The 24,467-nt window shown below is 37.9% G+C and overlaps 2 protein-coding genes across 3 annotated transcripts; one reads left to right on the top strand and one right to left on the bottom strand.

Annotated features, from left to right (window-relative positions):
- Positions 1 to 14,266: 14,266 nt before the first annotated feature.
- il17a/f1 (interleukin 17a/f1) lies at positions 14,267 to 15,827 on the top strand. The gene is made up of 3 exons (XM_079854231.1): positions 14,267 to 14,371; positions 14,480 to 14,691; positions 15,199 to 15,827. Exons 1-3 carry the CDS (start codon positions 14,327 to 14,329, stop codon positions 15,446 to 15,448), a joined length of 507 nt encoding a protein of 168 aa, XP_079710357.1. The 5' UTR covers positions 14,267 to 14,326; the 3' UTR covers positions 15,449 to 15,827.
- A 90-nt stretch (positions 15,828 to 15,917) lies between these two features.
- Positions 15,918 to 22,542, bottom strand: stmn4l (stathmin-like 4, like). 2 transcript variants are annotated; one of them, XM_079854230.1, is made up of 7 exons: positions 22,470 to 22,542; positions 20,923 to 20,977; positions 20,697 to 20,792; positions 20,371 to 20,576; positions 17,801 to 17,992; positions 17,196 to 17,213; positions 15,918 to 16,460 (listed from the first exon to the last, which is right to left on the bottom strand). In XM_079854230.1, the coding sequence occupies exons 2-7, from the start codon at positions 20,933 to 20,935 to the stop codon at positions 16,452 to 16,454; spliced, it is 534 nt and encodes a 177-aa protein (XP_079710356.1). In that variant the 5' UTR covers positions 20,936 to 20,977; positions 22,470 to 22,542; the 3' UTR covers positions 15,918 to 16,451. The 2 variants fall into 2 exon arrangements, with proteins under 2 accessions (XP_079710356.1, XP_079710355.1); XM_079854229.1 differs by lacking the exon at positions 15,918 to 16,460 and having other exon boundaries at positions 16,529 to 17,213.
- Positions 22,543 to 24,467: the final 1,925 nt, after the last annotated feature.

Raw genomic sequence — 24,467 nt, 5'->3', positions numbered from 1 at the left:
GAGTGCAAAGATAAGGACCAGTGATTGGCGTTTTATGATTCATACATTTTATTGTTAATTTGTCAAATACAACTGTGTAATAAGTGTCACATACTGTACGTGTCTGTTAAATTAATAAATGTAAATCAGAAAAAAAAAAAAAAATCAGAAACTATTTTGTCTACAAAATAAATTAAAATCCATTAAAATGCACAAGTCACAGTTTCATTGGAACAAATAAATAAATAAATTCTAACATGGAAACATGCAAGTCATTTTAGGAAGTTTTGGCCCATACACACGTACAGCCGACTATAACTCTCTCAAAAGTTGCCCTGAAGCACTTCTTGTTCTTTGAATCCATTTTCAACACCAGGATGTCCTGATATATGGGTAGAGAGTTCAGTCTCTCATCCACACCAGTAGGAAAGGTGCAATATTCTGATTTGCACTGGGCTTCAAAGATGACCTGTGGTATTCTGTCTTGTGAAATATTTTGTCTAAAAACAGAGAAAACAAGGTGGTTATTTCAGTGAGACGAAACCCACAGACCTAACCAACACCTGATTTACTTGATGTTTCACACTGACATCACATGCATGGCCTCCTGTACCTTAAAATGCTTTCACTTTAGCATAGTTGCTATGAGAGCTAGCTTAATGTTAACCTCCCAAACATGGAAATGGAACTTTTCCATGGAACTCGTACGAGTGATAAAAAAGTGGCTAATTCGTACGAATTCGTACGACCTCACTCGTACGAATTTGTACGATTTGTCTAAACCCACGTGATGGGTAGGTTTAGGGGCGGGGTCAGGGGTAGGTCATTTGTATGAATTCATACGAATTGGGCAATTCGTAAAATATGTACGATTTAGCAAAAATCGTACGAATTTGTACGAGTGAGGTCGTATGAATTCGTACGAATTAGCCACCTCGTAGAATTTGTACGAACTGCTGTGAGATCAGGCTGGTCTAGCTGGTCTTTCAGTCGGGTCAGAACTGGTTTAGCAGGCTGGTTTTAGAGTGGTTTGACCACGTTTTTAGATAGCCAGGCTGAGAGATCAGTTGTCCAACCAGCTAAAACCAATTGAACACCAGCTAGGCCAGACTGGGAGACCAGCTTGAGCATCTTAAACCAGTTACATCCAGCTTAAACCAGCTAAGACCAGTCAAACACCTTAGGCTGTTTTTTTAACTGTTTTCTCAACAGGGTAAACCAGACAGATATCTACATCATTCTGTAACTCTATTGGTGAAAGTATCATTTGATTCTGTGACTCACATCCAGGTCCATGCAGATAGTGAGTGGCTGTGGATGTTGCCATTTCCCTTGTCCTCTGAAGGAGAGCCATAGAAGTCATCGGAAATCGCCAAACCATTGTCACATATTTGATTCGGCTTTTGTTTGGCAAACGTGAGGCTCGCCAGTGCACAGAGTAAAACCTGAGAGAAAGATCATTATCTGCTATTATATTTCATTAAAATTCATCCATGAAGACAATTTGCTGTTAACAGCAAAGGCTCAAATCATTTCTGAGTTTAGGTCTAATCTAAAAAGTTTTAAGATGAATCTTTAGTGAAGCAAACATGGTAATCAAGCCAATCGTGTTAGCATTAGGCTAGCCATAGCTAATAAGCTAAAAAGAGTTACTCTAAATATCGGTCGTCTCACCATGTATTTAGCGTTGAAGAAGCTCAGAAACATCTTTAATGCCCTCTTCTTATTCTCTTCTTCAGTGAAAATGTTTCTCGTTCACTTCATCTATTTATGCAATGCTTGATCGTGATTGCATAGATAATATGGCCTACCTCTGACCTGGATTCGTTCATCAGATCAATTGATATGTGAGGGGTGAACGTTTAGACCTACATTTTGCCATCATTGCCAGTAATCTGATCTACGGACTAAAGATCGGTCTGCGTTGGCAAGGTTGCAGAATTATTTCACTGAATTTTGGTTGGGAAAAAAATGATGAATCATAAAAATCCAGCTTTTAGGGTGAGTTATCAAGATTTTGGATTCTGTTTTATCTTTTTAGTCATGTTTCGGAAATGATTTGGTCGTATCTGGTCTGTTTAAGTTTTTGCATGGAGAAATATTGGGAAACTTTTATTGAACACCCTGCAGAGTGCATGAAAAAAAATTTTTTTTCTTTGTGATTGCCACTTTTTATCCTGGTTTAATACTCTTGAATGAACAATGAATGTTGTTATAAGTTAGGTTTTTGGCTCTAGAAGAAAATGTTCTATATAGAAGCTTAAAGGGTTCTGTCAGGTACTTATAGAACCTTCATGGGATAATTGAATGGATTTAGTTTTAATTAATTAATTTTGTTTTAAGACATTTTTAATTTTAATTAAATCTTATGACTTAAAAAGCTTGTAAACATACTTTATCTCTTAAAAAAAAAGTAATCCATTAAACATGAAAGTATTATGTAATCATTAAGACATTTATTCTTATATAGAACCTTTTTGGCATAAAGAGTTCTACAAAATTGAGTCAAAAACCCTCGGGTTCTAAATAGAACTCAATTGAACTTTTTATTGACTAAGAATGAATAATGTTTGGTATAATTTAATGAAAAGCAACTGAAAAGCATAATTGTGATGAAGGATTTCTAGTCATCCTAATGTGCCAAATGGATGAATAACAATTTTTCTTGATGGATAAATGAATGAAATGTCCAGTTTCTGTCAAATGTGACCCTGGATCACAAAACCAGTCATAAGTTGCAGAGGTATATTTGTATATACAGGTATATACACTCACCTAAAGGATAATTAGGAACACCTGTTCAATTTCTCATTAATGCAATTATCTAATCAACCAATCACATGGCAGTTGCTTCAATGCATTTAGGGGTGTGGTCCTGGTCAAGACAATCTCCTGAACTCCAAACTGAATGTCAGAATGGGAAAGAAAGGTGATTTAAGCAATTTTGAGCATGGCATGGTTGTTGGTGCCAGACGGGCCAGTCTGAGTATTTCACAATCTGCTCAGTTACTGGGATTTTCACGCACAACCATTTCTAGGGTTTACAAAGAATGGTGTGAAAAGGGAAAAACATCCAGTATGCGGCAGTCCTGTGGGCGAAAATGCCTTGTTGATGCTAGAGGTCAGAGGAGAATGGGCCGACTGATTCAAGCTGATAGAAGAGCAACTTTGACTGAAATAACCACTCGTTACAACCGAGGTATGCAGCAAAGCATTTGTGAAGCCACAACACGCACAACCTTGAGGCGGATGGGCTACAACAGCAGAAGACCCCACCGGGTACCACTCATCTCCAATACAAATAGGAAAAAGAGGCTACAATTTGCACAAGCTCACCAAAATTGGACAGTTGAAGACTGGAAAAATGTTGCCTGGTCTGATGAGTCTCGATTTCTGTTGAGACATTCAGATGGTAGAGTCAGAATTTGGCGTAAACAGAATGAGAACATGGATCCATCATGCCTTGTTACCACTGTGCAGGCTGGTGGTGGTGGTGTAATGGTGTGGGGGATGTGTTCTTGGCACACTTTAGGCCCCTTAGTGCCAATTGGGCATCGTTTAAATGCCACGGCCTACCTGAGCATTGTTTCTGACCATGTCCATCCCTTTATGACCACCATGTACCCATCCTCTGATGGCTACTTCCAGCAGGATAATGCACCATGTCACAAAGCTCGAATCATTTCAAATTGGTTTCTTGAACATGACAATGAGTTCACTGTACTAAAATGGCCCCCACAGTCACCAGATCTCAACCCAATAGAGCATCTTTGGGATGTGGTGGAACGGGAGCTTCGTGCTCTGGATGTGCATCCCACAAATCTCCATCAACTGCAAGATGCTATCCTATCAATATGGGCCAACATTTCTAAAGAATGCTTTCAGCACCTTGTTGAATCAGTGCCACGTAGAATTAAGGCAGTTCTGAAGGCGAAAGGGGGTCAAACACAGTATTAGTATGGTGTTCCTAATAATCCTTTAGGTGAGTGTACATTGAGGTATAGAGGTATATACATTGTATGGGTCAAAATTATAGATTAACCCATTAATTATTATTTGAATTATCACTCAGTGAGTCATTTAAACATGTATTTTGTGTTTGGAAGGCTTTTTTTTACAAATACATTTTATTATAATTTTCATAATTTTTACGCCTGAAGGAAAAAAAACATTTTTCTGACAGGTGTATTACTGTCACGGGTGGTTGCAGGAAGACAAATGAAGATTATATTTCCAACACGAAGTTTAATGACAATAAGCAGGCAAACAGGCAGGCGCAACACACACTAAACGTAGACGTGACTGGATAACAAACAGAGGAAAAAGGAGGAAACTTAAATACACAGTGATAATGAGGAGATAACGAACTGGTGTGACGATCTGATAAGTGTCCATGACACCTGATGACTGGCGGGAAACAAAGACTAAGAACATATGTGAATGATGAAAACCAACTGAAAGTCCATGAAAACAAACTAACTGAACATAACTGTGACATTACGGCCCCTCCCGAGAAGGCTCGACCTCATGGCTTGGTGAGGAGGACGAGGCTTAGGAGGAGGACGTGGAGGTGGTGCAGGAATGGAAACAGGAGATGAAGGGATCATGATAGCAGGCAGCAGAGGAATGGTGACAGATGGATGACGAGACCCCGGCGGCGATGATGGAATCCATCTGAAGATACAGACCCAGAGCAAAGAGCTGACAGCCCAAGGCGTAGTCAATCCCAGTCGTCTTGCACTCACCAGCCCTTCCGATGGCGAAACCCTGAAGAATCTGTTCTGGATTGGGGCCAATTACCATCAGCATGTTGATCTCCCAGACACCTCTGGACTTAACTGGAGGGATGCAGTCATTAGGTGTCTGGAGAGTGTCTTGCCCCGATCCAGGACATGGCCAGACCCAGAGCCTGTTTCACCACCTGAGACCACGGAGGAATTGTTTGGGCCCCCCACAGACGGAGAGCTACCACTTCAACCAGAGCCAGAGGATAAGAGGACAGTGCTGACCCTCGCCCGGAAGAGGAGCCCCCAGTGAGTCTGACCAGGGGTGTGAGACTTGTGGGCTGTCCGCTACGCTCTGTTCCTCCACCCCTACGGCTACAGTGGGCTCCTCCTTCCCTTCGGGTATCACCTCAGTCTTTGGGCAGTCTGGCTTCTCCTTACATGATCATCACTGAGGCATTGCTCCATCGGCTATGCTCCTCCCTCCCTTGACTACGCCTTGGGCTGTCAGCTCTTGGCTCTGGGTCTGTACCTTCAGACGGATTCCATCATCGCCGCCGGGGTGGAGGAACAGAGCGTAGTGGATGTGGGATGAGAAAACCCAGTGGAGTCGAAAGGCAGAGGGTGTGTGGTGGAGCAGAGTGGGTGGAGCTAAGGTGGAGCCGATGGGCCGAGACGATCTGAGTGCGTAGGCGGATCCACTGGATTTACCTGCTCAAGCGCTGATGGTGGTTGTTGGACCTGAGGCTCGACGTGAGTGATTGGCGTCGCAGGAGATGGTGAAGGGCTGACAACCTCCAGCAGAGGCGGGGGTGGAGGACTGGCTGAGCAGGGCTGTGATGGAGGCAGATGAAGGCAAGACAGTAGGGTGGTCCTTATCAAGTCCAATTTTTTTTTTTTTTTTTGCAAAATGTTAGTGTCTTAACCTTTTAAACTGTTCCTTTTAACTTCAAAATTAGAAATATTCAAAAATACTGACAAAAAAAAATGATATTTAAAGGTAGCTCAATCATGTGGAAGATTGCCTATGTTAAGCTGTGCGGCGTTATTGTGATATGCAAGTAATATTAAAAGTTGCTGCAAATGAACTACATTTTATTGAAATCAGAGCAACACTGACATGACAACAATGACAACAATCTCAAAAAAGCACAAAGTTTTCAACAATCCCTCATTTCTGATGCTCAGCAGCCAGTGTTGACTTTTTGCAGTCTGGATAGATCCGTTGGTGATCTTCCACCACATGAAGGAGAAACTGCAATTGTTCTTCAGAGTGTGTGAGATAGCCACTGTATTCTTGAATCAGAGCCACTCCTCTCTCGGCGTGATCATTGACTACTTTCATTGCATGGTTGCCTGTGCCTGCTGATAATCTGCTTGATTCGGCCAAAGTTCCGGGTCAATTTCAAGGAAAGTAATGTAATTTTTTAAACCAAAAAATGTGCTCTAAACCCAAACAATAACCAAGGTGATCATCAATAGAAATATGTATTGATTCCACCAGGAAAGGTAAATATGCTAAACCGGGTCATGGATGGATTAATTTGGATTTAGTTTCTACAATAAGTAAACGGAGATATGTATCTAAAATACATATTTAGGAATATATGGTGCATTAGATGCTTTTCTGGAGATGTCATGAACATTCAACAGAGGTTTCCTGCCCTGTCCTTCATGTACTGAGATTTCTCTGGATTCCCTGAATCTTTTCACAATATTATGGTAGCTGGTGAAAGACCTAAAATTGAGAAATGTGATTTTTGAATTGTTTGATAATTCTCTCATGAAATTTGGCACAAAGTGGTGAGTCATGACCCATCTTTGCTTGCAAAGACTGAGATGCTCATTTTACACTCAATCACGATACCCTCACCTACCAATTCACCAACTTATTGTGGACTGTTTCAAAAAAGTTTAACTTGCATATTCTATAAACTTTGCACTTTTATTATGCCTCTGTTCAAGCTTTTTTGGAGTGTGTTGCAGCCATCAAAATAAAAAATTGTTTATATTTACAAAATGCAATTAAGTTGTTCAGTGAAAACATTGGAAATCCACTGTACTTTTGTCAGTTATTTTGTCAGTTTATTTATTGCATTTTACAAAATGTCCCAACTTTTCTAGATTTGGGGTCTACATGTCTTTTATTAATTCTTTTTCCATAAAACAAACATTTTCAGGAAAAAAAATAACTGTTAACTCAAGGCATCAGTTTTGTAACAGAGAGTGCAAAGATAAGGACCAGTGATAGATTGGCGTTTTATGATTCATACATTTTATTGTTAATTTGTCAAATACAACTGTGTAATAAGTGTCACATACTGTACGTGTCTGTTAAATTAATAAATGTAAATATTAAAAAAAATTATTTTGTCTACAAAATAAATTAAAATCCATTAAAATGCACAAGTCACAGTTTCATTGGATCAAATAAATAAATAAATTCTAACATGGAAACATGCAAGTCATTTTAGGAAGTTTTGGCCCATACACACGTACAGCCGACTATAACTCTCTCAAAAGTTGCCCTGAAGCACTTCTTGTTCTTTGAATCCATTTTCAACACCAGGATGTCCTGATATATGGGTAGAGAGTTCAGTCTCTCATCCACACCAGTAGGAAAGGTGCAATATTCTGATTTGCACTGGGCTTCAAAGATGACCTGTGGTATTCTGTCTTGTGAAATATTTTGTCTAAAAACAGAGAAAACAAGGTGGTTATTTCAGTGAGACGAAACCCACAGACCTAACCAACACCTGATTTACTTGATGTTTCACACTGACATCACATGGCCTCCTGTACCTTAAAATGCTTTCACTTTAGCATAGTTGCTATGAGAGCTAGCTTAATGTTAACCTCCCAAAGATGGAAATGGAACTTTTCCATGGAACTTTTTGTATGCCAAGAATTGCTAATTGTTTTCGTTGACATTAAACGTTACACTGCTGAAAAAAGAAAAGAAAAAAAAAAAACCCAGCAAATATCAGCCATAGCTGGTCTAGCTGGTCTTTCAGTCGGGTCAGAGCTGGTTTAGCAGGCTGGTTTTAGAGTGGTTTGACCACGTTTTTAGATAGCCAGGCTGAGAGATCAGTTGTCCAACCAGCTAAAACCAATTGAACACCAGCTAGGCCAGACTGGGAGACCAGCTTGAGCATCTTAAACCAGTTACATCCAGCTTAAACCAGCTAAGACCAGTCAAACACCTTAGGCTGTTTTTTTTTAACTGTTTTCTCAACAGGGTAAACCAGACAGATATCTACATCATTCTGTAACTCTAATTGGTGAAAGTATCATTTGATTCTGTGACTCACATCCAGGTCCATGCAGATAGTGAGTGGCTGTGGATGTTGCCATTTCCCTTGTCCTCTGAAGGAGAGCCATAGAAGTCATCGGAAATCGTCAAACCAGTGTCACATATTTGATTCGGCTTTTGTTTGGCAAACGTGAGGCTCGCCAGTGCACAGAGTAAAACCTGAGAGAAAGATCATTATCTGCTATTATATTTCATTAAAATTCATCCATGAAGACAATTTGCTGTTAACAGCAAAGGCTCAAATCATTTCTGAGTTTAGATCTAATCTAAAAAGTTTTAAGATGAATCTTTAGTGAAGCAAACATGGTAATCAAGCCAATCGTGTTAGCATTAGGCTAGCAATAGCTAATAAGCTAAAAAGAGTTACTCTAAATATCGGTTGTCTCACCATGTATTTAGCGTTGAAGAAGCTCAGAAACATCTTTAATGCCCTCTTCTTATTCTCTTCTTCAGTGAAAATGTTTCCCGTTCACTTCATCTATTTATGCAATGCTTGATCGTGATTGCATAGATAATATGGCCTACCTCTGACCTGGATTCGTTCATCAGATCAATTGATAGGTGAGGGGTGAACGTTTAGACCTACATTTTGCCATCTTTGCCAGTAATATACGGACTAAAGATCGGTCTGCGTTGGCAAGGTTGCAGAATTATTTCACTGAATTTCGGTTGGAAAAAAATGATGAATCATAAAAATCCAGCTTTTAGGGTGAGTTATCAAGATTTTGGATTCTGTTTTATCTTTTTAATCATGTTTCGGAAATGATTTGGTCGTATCTGGTCTGTTTAAGTTTTTGCATGGAGAAATATTGGGAAACTTTTATTGAACACCCTGCAGAGTGCATGAAAAAAAAAAAATTTTTTCTTTGTGATTGCCACTTTTTATCCTGGTTTAATACTCTTGAATGTTCAATGAATGTTGTTATAAGTTAGGTTTTTGGCTCTAGAAGAAAATGTTCTATATAGAAGCTTAAAGGGTTCTGTCAGGTACTTATAGAACCTTCATGGGATAATTGAATGGATTTAGTTTTAATTAATTAATTTTGTTTTAAGACATTTTTAATTTTAATTAAATCTTATGACTTAAAAAGCTTGTAAACATACTTTATCTCTTAAAAAAAAGTAATCCATTAAACATGAAAGTATTATGTAATCATTTAAGACATTTCTTCTTATATAGAACCTTTTTGGCATAAAGAGTTCTACAAAATTGAGTCAAGAACCCTCGGGTTCTAAATAGAACTCAATTGAACTTTTTATTGACTAAGAATGAATAATGTTTGGTATAATTTAATGAAAAGCAACTGAAAAGCATAATTGTGATGAAGGATTTCTAGTCATCCTAATGTGCCAAATGGATGAATAACAATTTTTCTTGATGGATAAATGAATGAAATGTCCAGTTTCTGTCAAATGTGACCAGTCATAAGTTGCAGAGGTATATTTGTATATACAGGTATATACATTGAGGTATAGAGGTATATACATTGTATTGGTCAAAATTATAGATTTTTCTTTTATGCCAGAAATCATTAGATATTAATTAAGGATCATGTTCCATTAAGATATTTTGTAAATTTTCTACCGTACATATATAAAACATTTCTTTTTGTGAGTGAATGCAGCACAATCGTGAACATAAATGGACAAATTTGAAAGCGATTTTCTCAATGTTTTCTCACCCTCAGATTTCAGATATTCAAATAGTTGTAATTCGACCAAATATTGTCCTATCCTAACAAACCATGCGTCCATGGAAAGCTTATTTATTCAGCTTTCAGATTATGTATAAATCTCATTTTCAAAAAATGGATCCATGTGACTGGTTTTGTGGTCCAGGGTCACAAATAAACATCTACCAGACAGAAAATGAACATGTATTTCCTGCTTTCTAATGTATTGACAATTTAAGCATACCGTTGCTGAGAAGACTAGCCTATAATACATTTTGGATGCTTTTATCCCAGCAAAGTCTAGTTTTGCACCCGCAAAACAGCTTAACCACAGAAAACGGTATTTTAAGAGAGCTAGACCACCTTGGGAACCAACTCCACAAGAAAGACCTCGTCGTCGACATTAAGTTTTACTGACATGTCAATGCTATGGTTTGTTATAATTACTTTTACTCACTTTACATTACTCTCATTTAATTCAGATCAGTACCTGTTTAACAATTTAGATATCTATGTATGAATGAATGTGCCAGTGTACATTCTTTGTAACTTAAGCAAGTATTTGTAATTGTATGGATAAGCAGAAAAAAATGAAGCAGTGCACTTTTTATCAATAACATGCCAAATTTAAATAACGAAAGTTGATTATCTATTGCGATGGACCCTCATCAAGCCATTTGCCATCTCAAGACTCTTTAGGGAAATTCCGCTGTGCCGAAACCATTACAAAATGTTACATCACGCGTATTCTCACATAGATGCTGTGGTAGGTTATTGGTTTACTGATGCATGGGAGATTATCCCAGCATCAAAGTGAGAAGTGTTCTTGATAGATTGATTTCACTGATAAGTGTCTCTGTGCTGTGTCTCAGAGAAACAGTGCAAAGTAAGGCCTATTTTCACCACCCACATAACCGTTCACTTTTGGTTGCAAAGACAGCTCCTTTTTTGGTCAGTATTCTGAATTTGGTTGCTTCTTTCGGTTTCTTTTATTATCTGTGTAATATGAGTTAATTTGGACAAGTATGCCTTAAAACCATATATAGAGTTTTTTTTTTTTAGAAAAATTAAAGGTGCTCTAAGCGATGTTGGGTGAAGTCACTTTTTGTTGACGTTCAAAGTATTGTCAAACAAAATGGAGGCTAGCTCGACCCTCCCTCCTCCTCACCCCCCCCCCCCCCCCCCTCCCTTCCGTGCTTCCTGAAACAGTCATGAACCATTTAGAAAAAACAAACTGAATTTCGGAAGCTCTTCTCCCGGCGGAGTTCTCGCCACCTTTTGAACGCTTTTCAGATGTAAATTCAGGACTTCGCGCGTTCCTTCTCCTTTTCCCTCTTCTTTGTTATTTGTTCATCAGAACGTCGTCTCTTTGGTCGTGTCGGCCATATTTTAACGTTAGTCGTTGTCTAGGACATCTCTCCTCTAACTTCCCTCTTCATGCTCCTCTCTTCTCCACTCCCCACACCCCCCTTCATGTGCATGCACACTAACCGCCCAACCCCCACCCCCAAATCATTCTTGTCGGTTATTGGCTGGAACACTGTTTGTTGTGTTTCGTGGTCCAGGCTGGGCCAGTTTGTTTTTCTTGCCGTTTGTGGAGCCTGGGCTGTCTACAGAGACCGCGGTTTTTTACAGTGTGTTCAGGGGACAGGCAGCTAGCGGATAGTGAGGAGATGTTTGCTGTATGTGGCAAAAAATGTTTTGGCCTAAAAAACGCGTGACATTGCTTAGAGCACCTAAGCAATCAAAAACAAACAACAATTATAAAGCAACATTTTGCAAAGTTTCCAACTAGTCGGTATGTTTTGCCCGTTAATAGGCAGGTTTATCATGGGTGCCCTGTGTCTAAACCCAGAGTTATGCCTATTCTTCTTTGATGTGGCAGCACCCAATGCGGGAATCCTCTCTGTGTGGTTTTTATGACTGATGACATAGCATTCACACAGCGAGCGGAAGCTACTCAGCAAATCACTGACCTCATTTCTTCTTTTAATCAAAGGAAATATAGCATCCTGTAATTAAAATCATTTTCATGACAGTATCAGTTGGCCACTGATTGTGTAATTTCACCACAATAAAATATATTATTTGATTTCCACTCACTGAGTGGGCAGAATAAAACCAAGAGCATTACCACCGTGACGACAAATGATGATATAACAAATTGCTCTTGGAAAAAAAAAAAAAGCCTTAGATCTGTTTATGCAATTTAGTTAATCACTTAATCACTGTTCAAAGTCAAAGAAATATGAAACTTTAGGTGCACCCAAATTTAAGTGTAATAATGACAAGAAAATATATAATTAATTCACATTCTTTGTGATTAATCTTTTATCAGTTATCAAAAATGTGACTATATTCTTAAAATATCTGCCAGTGCAGTTTTGACTTGTTTTAAACACAAACTTTTAGTAAATCTTTCAGTGACCAAGACTGAAGTTGTTTTGCTTCTCGAGTAAATGTATTTTTTTATTTAAAGGGATAATTCACCCAAAAATGAAAATTCTATCATCATTTAATCACCCACAAGTTAAACCAAACATGTATGGTTTTATTTCTTCTGCTGAACACAAAAGAAGATATTTTGAAGAATATGAGTAACCAAACATTTGACGGTAGCCATTGACTTTCATAGTATGGAAAATAAATAAATACTTTGTAGTATTCTTAGTATTAAGTATACTTAGGGTTAGGGTGAGTACAAGAAGTTGACATGTACTGGTAAAGTTCATATAGTCAGTTGAATGTCTGGTGGGGAGCATCAAAGTAAAGTGCTAGCAGATATTAAGCAGACAGTCCTCTATTCAGAGTTAGTTGACATGTACTGTAGGTGCAAAATCCTTTTCTGCAGTGTAATATTCATCATAACTAATGGCAACACTAACTCAAAAATGTAAAAGATTATTAATAGTATGAACCCTAATAGAAATATTCACAATATGCCTTCAGTAGTAAAAAATCCAGAGTAGGAATATTGATGAAGTGATGAAACTGTGAAAATGAAGTAGCCGATATGTTGCGTGTAAACTGGGGTTAGTGATTCAGCTCTTTGAAAGAGTCTCCAAATTTGTGGTCCAAATTATATGGGTCACTATGAAAGCCCCCGTTCCTAGATGTTGACTTACTGAAATCCCTTTCATGAGTATGAAAGTAGGAGAAAATCCAAGAAGTAGGTCAGAGGCCTGCGTCACATTTTCAACGGTTAAACGGCCTAAAATGATGAACATACAGAGGTATTTTTTTAAAGGGAATGAAGTCATGTCGTTTCAAACCTGTATGATCTTTTTCCTTTAGTGGAAGGTAAAAGAAGTATCAATGGGGTCAATAATTTTGTGTTCGAAACGGCATGACTTTTTTGAATTATTTTATTGAAATAAAATCCCCAAATTATATACTGAATAAAGGCTTATGAACTGTAAACAATATTTATGCTAACAAAAAGAACATTGAAAACTGACAATTGAAATGCATGGAGTTAGTGCTGTCATACTGTTGGGAGATTACATTTATTGTGTTACTGTCAAGTGCATCAATTCTGAGTCACATGAAAATGCGGTCCCTGTCTCCCCCCACCAAATCCTTCGAAATTTCAGAGTAGGAACCGCAATTGCACCGCATCTGACGCAGTCGTAAACCAGCACCGGTGGGAAATTGCGCATCGGTGAGATGCAAGCCATTACAGACACTGGAGCGGAAGTCTCCGTTTGCAAACTATGTCAATTGAGGTCACTAGCATTAAAAAAAGGCAACATGGGGGCTGAAATATGGCGGTCAGAATCATATGCAGCAAGAGTTTAATTCAGCATACTAATATATACCTCCTGATCTGAATAAATGTGACACATCTGTCAGAGAAAGTAGGTTATGTTATTAACTTGGTTGCTAAGGTGCACTAAACACAATTATATGTGGCCACAAATGTATTTAGACACTTCAGCCCCCCCCCAAAAAAAATTCTATGAATTTCATTGCATTATATAACAAAATAACAAACCAAATGACTTTTATTTTGAAATAAAAAGATGAGTTCACAATTAAGTCAAAACATATTTGGAGATTTTGGACTTTTGGACAAAAATTCACCAATTAAATGCATCATATTTCAAACATTTATGACCTTTTTTCTTTTGTGGAACATAAAAGAAGATCCTTTTTCCCAATGAATGTCAATGGGGTTCAAACGTTAGTAGAACATATCAATAGTTCTGCTATGACATCAGTGACTTAGTACGTCCACTAAAATTCACTTCGGATCCAGTTAGTTGAAAAGTAAGAGCAAAAAATGGCTCAGAAAAGTGAATTCCAGAAGCAAGTGCTTACATTGTTTCTTACGTAATAAAACAAAATTGTGAAGTTTATAAGTGCATCATATTGTTTCAATGCATTTTTTGAAACATTTGTCAAAAGGAAAGCATTGTGATTCTTGATTGTAGAGTCACAATACTCAAAGTGGTTATGCTGACGCATTAAATATGACGACATAAATAAGATCAAAGGGAAGGAAATGCACCTACTCTGCTGCGAATGCACCAAGGCCTCTCTATATAAACTGCACTTACCACTGCAAATGTAGAACAGCTAGACTTAAGACTGACAGAAGACATCTGAAAAGAAAAGGTCAAAATCTTGAGACAAAAATGAATGCAACAATGTCATCAGCGTTAAACATCCAGTTCCTCGTGGTGAGTATTGCTGAAATGTTAGAAGATGGCCTGCTAACTGTTACTGATGTTTTTGCTGCCGAAGTCACAAAAATGAGTGTAAAATGACATTGTGTGTGTGTTTCACAGGTGGCTTGTTTGATGGGGATCGTTTTGATATCATTTGGAGCTGAGGCGGCCCCTTCAAAACATCCTCAGAAGAAAGGAAACGGCCACCACAGGTCATCAGAAGAATCGGATCCATCATCATCATCGTACCGGTTGATATTGGATTCTGAGTTCAAAGAGGCCAAACCGATCCCGTCAATAAACAATGACTCCATCTCTCCATGGACCTACACGTAAGACCTTGTCCTATATACCCTTAAAAATAAACGTTCTAATTGGAATCTATGGTTCCATGAAGAACCTTCAACATCCATGGAACACTTCCATTGCACTAAAGGTTCTTTATATTAAAAAAGGTTCTTTACCCCTGGTTTCACAGACAAGGCTTAAGCCCTATCCCAGTCTAATACACGTTTGAGCTGTTTTAACTGAAAGCAACTTGCATTCATAAAAGCTACTTAAATGTCCTAATTGGACTAAGGCCTAATCCTGGCTTAATCTAAGCCTTGTCTGTGAAACTGGACCTTAGATTATTAAAATGATGGTAACAAATGGTTATTTTAAGAACTCTTCACTGAAAGCTTCTTTGGGGAACCCAAAATGGCTCTTCTAAGGCATTGCTGCAACCCTCATTCCCTTTTGGAACGTTTATTTTAAGAGCTTCTTTGTTGTTTTTATAATTAGATTGTGACTGTTGCAACCCGCTGACCTAAAATTGCACGATTCATTTTGTTTCATAGGTTTACGCATGACGAGAACCTGTACCCTTCTAGCATCGCAGAGGCGAAGTGTTCTCTTACTGGATGTTTGATCGAAACCAAATCAGGATGGAAAGAGGTCCAGGATTACCAGTCCAAACCTATTTACACCCAAATCATGGTCTTGAGGAGAATTCGAGGAGAAAAGCACAACTACTCCTTTAGACTTGAGTACAAAACCATCGCAGTGGGATGCACCTGCATTCGTCCATATGTACACCAACAGGTTTAAAATGAGTTAACGTATTGTAGATGTTTTCTCCTGATGTCACTGGTATTCTTACTATTCTAAAACTTAAGGCATATGACTTAAGACTTTATAATTTATTTATGTAATCACAGATACGTACGTGTTCGCAAATGTAGGATGTTTATTTATTTCCACTGGATTTTTATTTTTTTGCTTTATTTTGATATTTAAACATTTTTGAAGAACCAGAAAAATCAGACTCAAACCCTCAACCGACTTGATCTGTCTAATAATCTAATTTATTAATGTCATTAAACATGTGTTTGCAAATGTAGGTTATTTATTTTGACTGGATTTTTTGTATGAAAATGACTATTTATTGACTGATCCAGACGTGTTTTAAAGATTGCAATAAATGAGGAAAAAAATACTACAATGCTTGTTCTGATGGGCTGTTTTTTTTAAAAAGCATTTTAAAAAGGAGGTCAAATGAAGTCACAAGGACAAAACTATACCAGCAGTCCTTTAATTCCCTCTGCTTCTAAAATATATCACAATTTCTGTACAGAATTATATAGCCAAATCAGACACCAGCTGATCATGAGGCAAGTGAACATATGTACAGCGGCAAAAGCTTGAGCAGTTTACCAAAAATAGAGCCTTAAAGACAGGACAGAAGACAAACTAACTGCATCCACAAGTACATGAAACCGTCCAAACGTCACCCAAATATTCATAAACACACAAAGTCACCACTCACATTCACTCATTTTTTGGCACTATTGGCATACAAGCTCGTCACAGAGACAAACACTTCTCTGCGCTTCTCAGATTAAGGTAGTAAAGATTCCGTCGGGATCTTTGCTGGCCGGCCAGTTCCGTTCGTCTGACAACATGGCCATCATACCTTACAATGATATAATGATATCATATAATCGGGTTTCAGAGTCATAATCTCATATGATCCAAGCTAATAAGCTCAGCGTGATAGTGAGTCCTTTGGTCAATGTTCTCCCATATGATCAGCGTGTGTTGTGGGAAGATCTCAAGGCACCTGGAACATAAAGTTCAGAGATATAGCAATTAATATCAGGACAAAAACCACACTTTCACACAGCAAATGGCTTTTCACAAGTTTTATCAAGTGCATCACGGCATGCAAGCATTAAAGCTTTGATTTCGGACACATTTAATACACTACGTTGTCAGGTGACTAACAAATATTCTACTGGTTTTTTTGGGGAGTCTTCCAACTCTAAGACATAAATACAAAGCAGAACTACAGTGCTAAGTACACATCACCTCTCTGAATACACAAACAATGTTACAAACAGCTAATTCACAGCATTACAACACAAATGCACATCTTGGTTACTCTGTAGTTTCTATCTGCCTCTTCTTTCGTTATCTTTATCCTATCAGTGCATGCAAAGCTATTACTAAAGACTAAAAGGATTGATGATGACTCGTGCATTTTACACAGTTTGGCGGTAAACAAATCCACAAAACAAAACGACTTTTTTGCATTTTCCAATTGATGCCCAATTCCACATCCACAATGTACTGCGTTTTGTGCTGCAGCAAACACAAGAATATAGTATCTATTGCTGCAAATGTCGCAAGATAATATCGCAGCCTTCAAATCGCTGTCAATTCCGAAGCACAGCCTTTCTTAGCATGACTAGGACCTGCTAGGCCTCATTTTGTCATTTTCTTTAAAAATTCTGGACAAGAAATGATCTTGATTCTAATCCCAGTCCACTTCAATGTGTTCCTTGTTTTTCCTCACCTCCTCAGCATGCTTGTCCTGGAAAAACACAAGACAAAAGGAAGAAAAACGATTAAATAATAGAACAATCTCAAACCTAAAGTGTCAAAGCTTTGAAAAGATTTTCCTAGTAGTGGCACCAAACAGAATTGCAAAAAGAATGCCTATTTCCAACCCAATTAACACCTATTGAATCATAGGTTATGACGCAAGTTAGTATAGAAGAATGAAATGTCATCAGCATGTGCTAGTGGTAAACAAAGAGAACAATATCAATCGCACTTTGGCAGTTGTGGTTTTTATGTGCGCTAAAAAAAGAGGAGGAAGCGAAAGAGGAGAATATGGATGCGGTCATGGCTAGGGAAAAAGGACAACTTGGAAAATGGAGCTTGAGGTAAGTATAGTTTTAAGTTTTTGCACCATGTTGCGTTGATCAATACGCCATTTCATGTTGCGTTTTTATTGGCTAGTCAGTGTGCGTAGGTTGTAGCAGCAAACACACTTTGAGATGATGATGTTACATTTATGAAAAAAGCAACTTGAACAAACAGATTGCAATTCCCTTTTGTGCCACTAGTGGTGCATCTTTAAATAGAACTGGGTTAAAATGCCGAGATTCACCGTACCTTCTCCTGAAGACGTTCCAGCATGGCAGCGATGTGGGCCTCCCTGTTCTCTTTGTTGATCTCCATTCTTTGCTCCAGTTTTTCTTTGGCCATCTTGATGAAGTTGTTGTGTTCCTCTACGGCTTTCTGGGCCACTTCTCGTTCATGTTCTCTCTTCTCAGCCAAGTGCTTCAGAAGTTCAGCTTCCTGACACTGTGGAGATAATGCAGGAGATTCTAACTCAGTATGAGACTCAACTATAAACATATCTAGTGTTGTTATTGTTTACTAAAATGAAAATAATTAAAAATCATTTGTGGTATTTGAAACCAACCTGAAATCAAATAAAATACAAATAGCCTACATGACAAACAGGCCTTGGCAACATAATGAAATGACTAAATTGAATTTGAAGTACTAAACTGAAACAGAAATTAAAATACATTAAAGCTATATATATATATATATATATATATATATATATATATATATATATATATATATATAAATAATAATAAAAAAAATACACATACATACATATATATATGTGTGTGTGTGTGTGTGTGTGTATATAGAAATAGACAGGGTTCATACACATTTTAACCAATACTTTTCCATGACTTTTCCATGACTTTTCCAAGACTTTTTGGCACATTTCCATGACGCCTATGTATTCCTGAAAATGTCAGTCGACATTATAAGAATAAAAATTTGTGTTAAAATTTACCCTCAAAATTAATACCGTACATTAGGGGTGCGCAATATTGACAAAAATATGTCTCGATATTTTCAAAATTTTTCTTGATAATAATTAGATGATATTTTACTGATTGTGTTTTTGTACTGGTACCCTGGCCGGTTTAGGCCTGTTGTTGACAGCAGACTCACGAAGATATTCATATTTTTTATATTCTATGCAGTGGTCAGTTCACAGCAGTGACCGAAATCAACATTTTTATTAAGGGGCAAAATTTGCCACATTCATAGAATTTTGCCAAATTCTAACATTCAAATTAAATTATATTAGAATAACACAGTACGAATGTCAAATTAAATCATTGAATTAAAATCCATCCTTGCAGTGCAGAGGTGACACAGAAGTGGCATCAAAACTGGCATTAGCCTACTATATTTATACTTCATTTACAATTGCATAAATAAAGCTATTCAATATTTAAATGATTTATAATTTTAACTTTTTAATTAAAGGATACTTTAAACATTAAACTAAAACCACCAGTAGGTGGCGGCAAGTCACTGTCTTAATAAGCGAGTTATTGGAGTCATTTATTCAACCGATTCGTTCAAACGGCTGATTCATTCAGAAAAACAAGTGATTGTTCATTGAATCGTTAAAATGATTCATTCAAAACGCGGATTTCATTAAATAAATAAATAAATAATCGATGTCTGTTGGACTACAACTTTATTATGAAATTCTCGTCGGCGATATAAAGTGAAAATTGACAATATTGTGTCCAAAAAGTAACTCGCAATGTTAACTTTATTGTTAATTTAACTGTTGTATAAAATAAATAGCACATTTGCAATTGTGCAAAGGAAAACGGCACTCTTGCTCATGTGATATTCTAATATAACAACATAATATGATATAAATATAAGACAAAAACTCATTTGGGGGCATAACTGCACTGACACATCACGCAGTGAAAGCAAGCATGAGAGACAAACGCGATGTCAGCTCGCACTCGCAGTGCCTCGTACATAGTTAAAACAATGATTACAATATCATCATAGTTCATAGACAATATCGCACACACTCCTAAGAACATATAGAATGAACTCACAATTGAACTGACTTTTACTCATTTTCTTCTCTCCTCTCGCGTGCAGGAGACAGACGTAGGCTAATATTCTGCGTATCGTTTCACATGCGGCCAGAGCAGCAATCCTCTTTCCGCTACATTCTCGACCCACCGGTGCTTGCAAAACTTTAGCATACTCGTGCCACTTTCCTGCCATTTCAATTAAATTTCTGTCAGCACCGACTTCGCCTCAGCAACATCGCAACAAGTGAATCGGAAGTGAACTGAACGTTATGCCGCCCGAAATAAGGACGTTAAGACAACGCGAAATATTTTTTTTATTAAACAGTTTTTGTATTAATCACATATTATGCTGTGTTAAAAAAAAAAAAAATCCATGACTTTTCCAAAACTTTCTGGGTCTTTTTATTTTTCCAAAACCTTTCCAGGCCTGGAATTTGCATTTTTCAAATTCCATAACTTTTCCAGGTTTTTTCAAAACGTACGAACCCTGAATAGAAATAAATAAAATGACAAAATTAAGATGACAGAAAGTAATCCAAACTACTTAAAGTAAAACTAAAATGAAAACTAAAGATATAAAGTAAAGCTAACTCAAAATATTAATAAAAACTATAATAGTATATAAATAATACTCCACTGAGCATATCCAGCTTTGAAATATCTATCCAAGGTTGTCTTAAAAAAATATTTATGTAAAGTTTAAATTGATGCATATATGGTAAGCCAAATTATGCCTCCGTTTTAGATAGTAAAAGCGACAATAATAACACTTAATCTTCCATCATCATATATATTCCTCACCTTTCTTCTCTCCTCAGCTGCATCCAGTTTCTTCTGGATCTCCTCCAGCGAAGGGTCCCTGCGAGGTGGGAAAGTGGGATGAAACTCCCTCTGACCGTCAAAAGACGGTGGTCTGAGGATGACCTCAAAGGCCTGTCCCGATGTCCGCTTGTTTAGCTCGATCACCTCCATGTCTTTAATGATGCACAGGTTGAGGTCCACAACATCTACAACGAAAGATCAACAACGATTCATGTAACAAATGTTACAATTCTTCTATCAAATTAAACTAACTGTAATTACACAATATTTTAGTTTTGAGACCTTTAAAGGGGGCTTTAAGGTACCTTGTGTTTTCTTGGTGGGCTTCTCCCGAGGCTCTGGCAGGATGCAGGAGCAGAAGAGAGACACTAGAGGGAGCTCCTTCATTTTCTCTCTGTATGCTGCAACGGAGAAAGAGACCGGGTTATTTTGAGCTCATGCCACTGATGCCATGTGCTCACACATCATTCCTTCTGCTCCATCAAACGCTCACAAGATCACGTGCGAAAGAGCAGGTGGATGTACACGTACCTGCAAGAGTCATCTTTCCTTCTTCTGAGTCCTCGAAGGCGTTTCAAACTCTGTCCTGTAGGAGAGAGAAACAATGATGTAATCAGAATCCAGTCAATCACTTCTTATGGATATGTCTTTGTCCTCACATAAAAGTCTGGTATTGTGAATAACAAGCCCAAATCAACAGTTTTTACTAAATAAATAAATCATAAAGCAATAAATTAAAAAATAAAGGCAAAATTCCATCAGATTAAGCATTTTGCATCAAGTTTTTGTTTTAAGCATAGCTAAAAAAATAATTTGGTTAATGCATAAAACAGTTTAAAATAATCAAGATGTATTCCCAGAAGCCTTAATTCCTTACACAATTTTGCTTCACAAGTAAATCCCTTGTTTTAGATTTTTTTTTTTTTTAAAAAGAAAAGAAAATGATTTGTTTGCAGTGTAAGAGTATCACACAGTTACATCTAAGCACATAGTAATATGCATACCAAGTACAAATCTATTCAAATCCACAAAAACCAAGCAAGGAACAAACAAACTCAGCGGTAATGCACTTGATGGCAATCGTTCGCGTACAGTAAATGAATCTGGTTTGTTCAGGGTTGATGATCATCTCTCAGCCTACGCTCCTTCTCTATCATTCTCTCTCGCTCGTCCTGCCTCTGCCCTCGCCGTGCCCCCTCAATTCCCACGCTTCACGATCGCTGCACCAGCTAACACCTTTGCAACTTTGTGACATTTTCAATGCATGGGCTTATTCTATAAAAACGTTTCAACTCCATTCCTAACATGAAGGCCAAAAATGTTGATTCTTTGAGAACGTGCATCATTTTCCCAAGTCATGAGGGTCGCACCGCGTGCACACAAAGCCCAAAATCAGCTCCTGTTTTATTGATGCCAGCGACACAGCTGATGTAATAAATAAAACATGCTTTGGAGCTCAACCCAACAGCATTGAGATATACAAGTTTATCATGCATTTGTTTGCAGCTCATGCTGCAAGTCATTTTCTTAACCTCCCACTGCTTTCTGATCGAAATAATCGCTTGGTGTTTTGAAAGCAGAGGTTGTGCCGCTCTATAAAGGGGCCGTGGCCTTTTGCACACCAACATATAATCTCACCTCTCAATACCTCCCACAGCGCAGACTAGCACGCTCACTGCAAGACCTATGCACACTTTGCCCCTTTTTAAACAAGCAATGCACTCTCCTATTTTTCACAATGCACTATGCATTAGACCAACATGATTTCAACTGCTTTCTGATGTGGTATTAAGACTAAAACCCAACAATTCATGCTTATATATGATTTACATATACGTCTAATAACCCAGGCTGCATGACGTATCTCAAATCTAAATCTTGCAAGCGTGCAAATCTGCAGTGCAACATTATCTAAGAATCTTTCTGCCCTACATAATACGGAACAAAACAGAATAAATGGAAGTTTCCATAGTTATAAAACTTCAATCGCATTAGTCCAACAGATAAGCAGTCTTCCTTTGTCCTGCAAAAGCATAATACAGTAGATAACAGGTTATGATATACAATTTCACCTTAACTCACCGACAGCGTGCTGTGATCTTCTGTCAGGGTCTTTCCCTTGCGTTCAGTCTGACAGTCTGCTGCTGTTTGGATGCTCAACCTGGCAGCATCAGCACCACCTCTGCTAGATAAAGCATGACATCACCTCCAAGCGCTGTGATTGGTCGAGAGGGATGCAGGCTCCTGATGGGCTGGAATGGCTGGGAGTGCAGATAGGGGGTGGTTAACTCTTTGTTGAAAACTGGTTATGATTTCAGAGAAGGACAGGGCATATTATGCAGCTTTATGCAGAAGAAGCACTATTTAGTAATATTAGTAGTAGTTAATAAGAAAACAGAATTGTATTGTTTTTTGTTATTGAAAATTGGAGCTATCAAAGAATATTAAATATTATATATCCTACATTTGTGAGCAAATATCAAAGCTTGAAACCCAGATGCATTTCCTTTTTTAGGTTATTCCAGTTTAGAATTGAATTACGCGCAGCATCGTGTGCTAATCCAGTTCGGTCTGGTTTTGGGAGCCGCTCGAAATGTCATGTCTAAAAACGGAGGAGGACTGGGATTTATGTGTCATCTTCTCACTCACTCACGGCTGGAGTCTTGTGGATGACTATGACAAAATAACCTTGCCAGCATGCCCAGTCTGGATGCGGGCAGAGTTTTTGAACAGTCTGTCAATGGCCCATCTGTTGCTCTGGTCCTGTGCCAAATCAAACTACTGGAGTTTTCACAATTCCAAAGACAGTTTGTTCAACATAGCGTTCATTTTGTAGGACGAACCTGATTTTAATACCAAGTTTATGCACGTCACATCTCTAATGTCACAGATGATGGGTTTCTAGATGGATTTAATGACAGGACTTGTAAATGTGCAGGAGTAACTTGTATAAGGTGCTTATTTGAAGCTGTTTGCAGGTCTGAGGTCTCTCAGGTGCGGTAGAAATACTCCCAGCGGTCCTGATATGGATGTTGAATATGGTGGAACAGAACATACTGTACCTAGTTTATTTCCCAGTGGCACCGCATCCCTCTAAGCACACAGACAACATCTTAAGTGAATAGAACAAAGGAACTCAATGCACATGGGTTAATGCAAAACAAAAGATAGCATTTTTTGTAGTTAATAATACAGTAAATGATATATGAGCACATAATTTGTGCAAGAAAGGATCACCCACCCATACGAACTGTTGGTTTTGGTGTATGCTGGATGTGATCACTGGAGGAGGCCGCAGGGGGGAGGGGAGACGATGATGTCATCCAGCTGTCTGCTATAGGTGGAGAGACGTGTGCCTGCATACAGGGTTTTTCACATGGCAACAGAGCAAAAAATGCAGCAAACGAGGTCCTAAAACTGAATAACAGAGAAATGAAGGACAGAGGGGAAAGGAAGCAGGGCGTATAATGGGTATTGTTCGCAAATGGTGCACTGAAACCACACCAGAGCAGTAAAGAAAGACTGAAAAGAGAAAGGTGGGGGGGATGTGGTGAAGGAAAACAATGCGCCTGCAAGGAAAGCCTGATCATCACATGGTAACCCTGCCATGATGTCATTTCCAGCCAATCAGGAGCGGTGCGCTGGATTCTCTAGTCAGAATGATGCAGTTTCCAGTCCACATCTGACCTGACAGGCAATGATGATGATGGTGATGAAGCTAATCATGCATACAAGCACAAACCTTACTGATAGTTTCCATGTTATTTTGTAATAGATTTGTTATATTTTTTGTAGAAAATGTGTTCTAAACAGTTTTGATCATTAGGGTAATGGCGTATATATATATATATATATATATATATATATATATATATATATATATATATATATATATATATATATATATATATATATATATATATATGAAGAGTTCAGATGCAAAAGCCTCTAAGTGCCATCTGAAATTTTCTTCTAGAATGATCATTTTTATCAAGCTCATATATTTAAGTTCAGTAATTTCACTTAAATGCCAATGAAAATTACCTATGAAATGTCATTTAATATACGAGCTTGAT

This window comes from Squalius cephalus (genome assembly GCF_949319135.1).
Source record: "Squalius cephalus genome assembly, chromosome: 20".
NCBI classification, from domain to species: Eukaryota; Metazoa; Chordata; class Actinopteri; order Cypriniformes; family Leuciscidae; genus Squalius; species Squalius cephalus.
Note: the sequence above shows the minus strand (reverse complement) of the source record. Positions and strands in the feature narration are given on the sequence as shown.